The sequence below is a fragment of the Poecile atricapillus genome, chromosome 1 (assembly GCF_030490865.1).
Source record: "Poecile atricapillus isolate bPoeAtr1 chromosome 1, bPoeAtr1.hap1, whole genome shotgun sequence".
Taxonomy (NCBI): domain Eukaryota; kingdom Metazoa; phylum Chordata; class Aves; order Passeriformes; family Paridae; genus Poecile; species Poecile atricapillus.
Window position 1 is genome coordinate 40,142,912 of NC_081249.1, and position 7,116 is coordinate 40,150,027.

At 48.5% G+C, this 7,116-nt stretch overlaps 1 protein-coding gene across 1 annotated transcript in view; it reads right to left on the bottom strand.

Moving 5' to 3' along the window:
• Positions 1 to 2,368, bottom strand: part of IPO5 (importin 5) — a 45,627-nt gene extending 43,259 nt beyond the window's left edge. Inside the window, exon 1 of the mRNA XM_058844774.1 lies at positions 2,220 to 2,368. Within this exon, the coding sequence (XP_058700757.1) occupies positions 2,220 to 2,303 (84 nt within the window). The 5' untranslated portion in view covers positions 2,304 to 2,368. The remainder of the gene's footprint in view (positions 1 to 2,219) is intronic.
• Between the last annotated feature and the right edge of the window lie 4,748 nt (positions 2,369 to 7,116).

A 7,116-nucleotide genomic window follows, 5' to 3' on the forward strand; every position in this document is an offset into this window, starting at 1 on the left:
TTTTCGGTGGATACAAATGAAAACCTGCTATTAAATTTACCTGCAGTTATTTGAATTCTTTATGCATTCAATATTACCTTCCAACAGTAAGTACACTCTGAAGAACTGATTGGACTATGCCAATGTTTAAAACCAAGTATGAGTCCTGTATGATTTTTAGGAAGCAAATATTTTAAAGGCTTCCAATATTCACAACATTTTTATCCAAATATATCTTACCTCAAGAAATAGACAAGTCAGCCTAGCTACACTGTAGAGAGACAGTTTTGTGTTTCTAGGTGAAAGTTCATTAACCCACCATGAAGACTAAGGGGGGTTCTTCACAGCCATGCATGATGGAAAAATGAAAGACAACAGGCATAAACCGAAAAAAGGAGGTTCAGACTGGAAGAGGTCCAGATCTCTCTGTCCTAATGAGGACAAGTCATGTAGGAGTGAGTAACTCAAAGAGCTTGTGCAGTCTCCATTCTTAGAGGTTTTCAAGAGTCAGCAGGACAAAGACCCGAGTGACCTGATCTGACCTGATAGCTGACACTGCTTTGAGCATGTCAGACCTCCTGAGGAGCCTTCCACTCTGAATGATCCTAAACCCTAAAAGTATTTGCAGCACACCTTGGAAATATTCAGAAACTAATGCCAAATTCAGTGCAGTTAAATAAGTAAAAAGTTATACTACTCCTTGTATTTTTATAGGAAACTAACAGACTTGAAAAGCTTGCTATCTATCATGCCTACTAGAGTTTCTTATTCTGATTGACCATAGTGCATATATGTCTGTTAAGATTAAAAAGAACTCCAAGTCAGTTTCAAGCAAGTTTCTGACAAAATATGCCAGTTTAGAGAATCTAAGTTTTATAGTTCTTATCCAGTGTTTTACTTCATAGGCATCGTGACACAGCCGCACAATGAACTTGCTTTGTTACAATTCCAATAAAGTCCAAAATTTTTTAGAAATGTTTTTAGGTTTTATGTAGGCAGTTGAGAAGAGAAAGAAATTCAGCTCCCAGGGAATGGCCTCCATTGAAGCTCTATGTTCAGGAACGTGGGAATAATTCTTGCTGACTCTCGAGAAAGTGCAGTTATCAACATCGAACTGCACTAGCTTTCTAAAAATCTGTGTCTTCCCTCCTTCTCACTCTGGATTCACATTTGAGGAATTTTCACTGCAGCATCAGGAATAATGCTTTTTATTCTTCAACAAACAATGCGCTGAACTCTGCTGACCGCTGGAGTGATGAGAGCGATAAAAGACCCGATGCAGCCATGCAGCGGGAATTCATGCTAAACCTAGACGCTGGTATTTAATTCAACGGGAGAGATTCCCCACCAGGCTTGACAATGGAGCCTTAAGCATGACAGAGAGAAAGAATTAACGTGGCTTAGCGGCCACAAAGAATTTCAGCTGAAACAACACGTCTGAAAACTTTTTTGCTGATAACAAGTGAAACTCAGCATATTGAAAACACTTCTTTTGGGTGAAATACTTCTTAGCTGACGAAACACTTGAATACACACGGGGCCGCTCCGAAAAGTTAAAAAATCAAACTACTGTGCAGCAACAGAGAAGGGCCTCGGTCCAGCTCCTCCCGGCCAAGCTGGGGCGGGGGCACGGAGCCCCTGCGAGGGGCGTTTCGGGAGCGCACACAAGAGCGCTTCCATCGCGCCAGGCACCCGCTCCGACCTCCTTCGGGAAACGCCTCCGCTCCCGAGCCACCGAGAGCCGGCCCCACACGCCGCAGCCGCCACCGGCTTGTGCCCCCCCCGCCCCGCGCGGCGGGGCCGGGGCCGCGCTCCGTCACGCCGGGCGGCTCAGGCGGAATCAGCCATGGGCAACGGGGACAAGCAGCCCCGGGGGACGGTGCCACGCGGGCCACAGGCGGGGCAGTCTCGAGGCGGGCGAGGGGCGAGAGCGGTGCCGGACACGCCGAGGCGGGCGCCGAGAGGAGTAACGGGACCCTTCGCGCCCTCACGGGCCAAGGGCCGGCGCGGGCCCTGCGCCCGCCAGGCAAAACGGCCGCCACCGCCCGGCCCCGCCGCCCCGACCGGGGGAAGGCCCGGGCCGCCCCGGCGGCAGCTGGTGCCGCTGCTCACACGTGGGGCTCGGCCGGCCCCGCCGCCTCCCTGCCCCCCTTCCCTTCCTCCCTCCCTCCCGCCCTCCAGCGAGGCCCGACAGGTCTGACAGGCCGTCTCGGCGGCCGCTGACGCGGCGGCCCCGTTACCTCGGCCTGCTTGCGGACCGCATTGTCCGGGCTGAGCAGGTTGCCGAGGAGGGCGTAGAACTGCTCCTGCTCCGTCGCCGCCATTGCTGCGAGAGGGAAGGAGAGGGAGGAAGGGGGAGCGCCGGCCGCGCCGCCGGCGGGGGAGCAAGGGGCGGGGCCGCAACGCCAACCGCGCTCCCATTGGCCGCGGCGCACGGAGCCTCGCCCCCGATTGGCCCTGCCTCCCTTTGACGTCCGGCGGCTCGGGGCGAGGCGGGCAGCGGGGAGCGGCGGCTCAACCGACCCTCAATGGGGGTTTGTCTCCTCGCGTGTCATTGGTGCGCCGCCGCGCCGGGGCGGGAGGCAGAGGCGGCGGAGCGCTCTGATTGGCGAACGGCTCCGGCAGCCCCGGCGGGATTGGCCGGAGCCGCGGTCGGGCGGTGCGGGCAGGGAGGGGTCGCGCCGGGACGCGGAGCTGGGGCCGGGCCGGGCCGGGCCGGGGGAGGGCAGGGAAGGGGAGGGACGGAAAGCGCGGGAGATCGCGGGGCGACGCCTCCGGGCGCTCGGTGACGTCGTGCAGCTGTCCCGCCACAGGGAAGCAGTGAGTCACAGAATGGGTCACAGATTGGCAGGGACCGCGGCGATGTCTGGTCCCAGCTCTCTGCTCAGGCAGGGTTGTCCTAGAGCACATGGCACAGGATTGCGTGGAGACAGTTCTTGAATATTTCCAGTGACAGATAATCCACAGTCTCTCTGGGCAGTCTGTTCCAGAGCTCAGTCACTTGCACAGTAAAGAAGTTCACCATCATATTCAGGTGGAACTTCCCCTTCCCGTGCATCAGTCTCTGCCCGTTGTCTCTTGTTCATTGCTCAGTATCACCGAGCAGAGCCTGGCTCCATCTTGGCACCCTCTTCAGATACTGATAGACATTGATGAGGTTTCCTCTCAGCCATCTCCAGACCAAGTAGGCCCAGCTCCCTCAGCCTTTCCTTGTAAGAGAGTTGCTCCAGTCCTCTCATCCCCCTCTGCTGGACCCGTTCCAGGAGCTCAGTATTTCTCATGTACTGAGGAGCCCAGAACTGGACACAGCACTTCAGATGTGGCCTCACCAAGGCTGAGCAGAGGGGCAGGATTACTTCCCCCGATTTGCTGGAATTCTCTTCCTAATGCACCCTAGGATAGCATTGGCCTTCCTGTCCACAAGGGCGCTACTGGCTCATGGACAGCTCCTTGTCCACCAGCACTGCCAGGTCCTTTGCAGAGCTGTTTCCCAGCAGGTCAGCCCCCAGCCTGGGGTTTATTCTTCTCCACCTGCAGGACCTTGTATTTTTCCTTGTTGAATTTCAGAATGTTCTTCTCTACCCATCTCTCCAACACATCAAGTTTTTATTAGCTTGAATAAAACGTGATTAGTGTTCCCTTTGATCACAGTGGATATCACAGGTTCAATAATGGGCCTGGCAAGAGGCTTTGAGCATCACCCTGCTCATTGGTGGAGGGTTCTGCAGCAACCAGCTGTTTGGGGTGCAGCTGTGGGACAGTGACTGGCCAGTATCTCCTTCTACTGTGCCTCGGCTGTGCCCAGGGAATGCCAGGGCTTTGAAAGTAGGAGGAGTCAGCCAATGAGCTGGTGGAGAACAGATAGATAGATAGATAGATAGATAGATAGATAGATAGATAGATAGATGAGAAGAGAGGAAGGAAGGAAGGAAGGAAGGAAGGAAGGAAGGAAGGAAGGAAGGAAGGAAGGAAGGAAGGAAGGAAGGAAGGAAGGAAGGAAGGAAGGAAGGAAGGAAGGAAGGAAGGAAGGAAGGAAGGAAGGAAGGAAGGAAGGAAGGAAGGAAGGAAGGAAGGAAGGAAGGAAGGAAGGAAGGAAGGAAGGAAGGAAGGAAGGAAGGAAGGAAGGAAGGAAGGAAGGAAGGAAGGAAGGAAGGAAGGAAGGAAGGAAGGAAGGAAGGAAGGAAGGAAGGAAGGAAGGAAGGAAGGAAGGAAGGAAGGAAGGAAGGAAGGAAGGAAGGAAGGAAGGAAGGAAGGAAGGAAGGAAGGAAGGAAGGATCTTGACTGCATCAAGAAAGAATTGCAGAATTGCAGGCAGGGGTAAAGAATGATTTTAAGCTGACAGGAATCTCAGAAGGGCTGTAAGTGAAGATGAAATATAAAAGCAAGCATGACTTCTAGTGTGAAGTGCACTCCTGTGAATATCCTCAGACCTCAGCTATGTGGATTAGGTGTGTACAGCTTGTTACAGGTTCTGGAAGGCCTTTTGGATGTGTTCTTGAAATAGGCATGATTTTCCTGCCTTTTTATCACCTGTAAATGGGTTTGTATGAACTTCAGTAACACTGCTGTCTGCTTTCCATGCATAAACAAATAAATGTATTTGCTTTCATCTTGACTTGTCTTAAGGGTGATTTCACTATAAATCTGTAGTAGGATTGTTATCTAAAGAATACAATATCTGAAGGGGGTTGGGGAGAGAATGTAAACCACAGGATATGGAAAATTGTTTTCTTACTCCTGCTGGTTCTTGCATCTGTAGATGCAGGGAGTGAGTTGTTATATAAAAATTGACTATTTGTCTTTGAGAAGGAGTGAGGTATGTGAAATTTGCCTAAGACCTGAAAAACAGTTGTCAAATTATCTTTGGAGTACCAGGGGTGGAACATCAGATTCCATTAGAACTCGCTTGGTAGGGGAAGGTAGGGAAGGCAGGAGTGAGCTAATGCAGTTCATTAGAGCAAGCCAAGCAAGAGCGTCTCTCTCTCTCTCTCTGTGTGTGTGTGTGTGTGTGTGTGTGTGCACTTCTGTGTGTGTAATGATCAATAAACTTAGTGGTGTAATGCTCTAGGAATACATTTGAATACATTTCACCTTGGTATGCAAAACATAGAAGGCAGCATCTATACTGGGTTCAGAAGAATCTGCTAGTAAACTCAGAAGATTAATGCTATTCCACTTCAAATCCTGACAGTTTGGGGAAAGCAGATTAAAAACTTCACCTAGGTAAAATGCAGTTAAGATACTGGAAAGAATCCGAAGGAAACAAAGTTGTCAGTAATGCAATGTGATCAGAGTCTGCCACATAAGGTGCTCATTCTCACTTGGGACAGTTTTGAAGTGCGGGAAGCAGCCAGCAGCAATGTTGGTATTGCTGGATATTGCCCAATTCCTGCAGTCTGTTTAAAACAACAACAACAACAACAACAACAATAACAACAACAAAAGACAAGAGTAAGTATGATAGCAGAAATTAGAAGAATTACCTTGACCTCTTCTAAACAGTTAATGCCCAAGACATGTGTTGAACTGTAGCTTATCCAATGAAATTTTATTGATGTTTTAAAACTTGGATGGACTCTGAAATGGAAAATTCAAATCTTCGAAAAGCAGAAGCTTTAGTTTAGTATTTATTAAACATCACACCTCTACATACATATGGATTATAAGGAGAGGGAGATATAGGAAACTATTATACTTGAGGAATGCTATAATGTTTCTTACAGAGTAATAGGAGATGCGAAAGAACAAACATAATGGGGAAGGGTGTCTCAGATTCTTGTAAAATACTTTCTGATGCTGACTTACAGGTGAAGGGTTTGACATGTTTCATGTTTGATGTGTTTCAACATTCAGAAGCAAAGAATGAGATGAAGGTAAAGAAAGATACAGAAAAGAAGATATATCAAAATAAATTCAAATGGATTTGTGATGCAAAATAACAGGTCAGCTCTGTCATATGAGATCTACCATGAATTTAAAGAGACTATTGATGGTCCGTATGGATTCCATATACTCTACATATCACAAAAAAGTGCAACCATGACAGCCTCAGAGGCCAGAGAAGAGTTAGAAAGTGCATGAGGGCAGATTTCCAGCAAAAATCAAGCAAACAGAGTAAGTTGATGTCAGTGGGAAGCTATGCTCTAGCGGGAGCTCTCTGAAGCTATCTTGGCAGAGCAAGCTATCTGTAAAGAACAGTGACAATTGCTCTGTCCAAAATGTGGGGTGAGGCAAAGAATTACAATCCTGTCAGCAATGACTATCAGTAGTGGACGATAGTTTTCAGAAATGGTTAATCTGTTCATCCATTTCTTGTGCTCGGAGCTCAGAAAAGGCATAGTGGTCAGTTCCCATGCCTAAAGCATGGGGATAGGATGCCTGCAACTATAAAGGGTGCTGAGACAGATGCTGCTCTTTCAATTCTACCCCAAGAAACCCTGACCTGTGGCTTCTTATTGGTCTTCTGTGTTGGTAAGACAGAGATGGGAGCTGATACAACCATGTCTAGTCACAAGCTGAGGGGTCTACTAGGCTGGGGAACATGCTGGGAGTCTTAGAATAGCCATCAACCAGTAATGACATGCAGAATTCTTGGCTGAGAACTTTCTGAAGCCATTGAAATGGCTGATAAGCTTAATGACAAAGCAGGAAAGCTTCACGTGCAGGTTATACCATATGTCCTAACAATGCAGACTTGAAAAGCTTTTGTTGTGAAGAAGCTTTGAACATCCTGTAGAGCTGCAAAGAGGCATCCCATATTTCCCTCCTGCCAGATCTTCTCACTGAAGTCAGATATCCCTTGGAGGACATCAGACTGAGGAACTGACATGAAATTTTGCTATTCCCAGACAGCAGAATGACTTGTATATATCTCTAAGAGTATTTTCTGAACAAGTATACTTGATAAAAAAGTTCACTCCAACCTTGCCAGGACCACCAGAGAGTGCAGAATAATGAAATGTACAGGGCTGGGATAACCTGTGGAGATAAGTGACTTCTTGAACAGGGCTCTGTCCCAGGTTATTTTACCAAAGAGTGATACAGTGGAAGGAGACAAGGCTTTTGTGTGGATTACAGATAATACTACACTGAGGCTGTGCCTGCTGTGTCAGAAGACAAGGCAGATAATTTACTGAG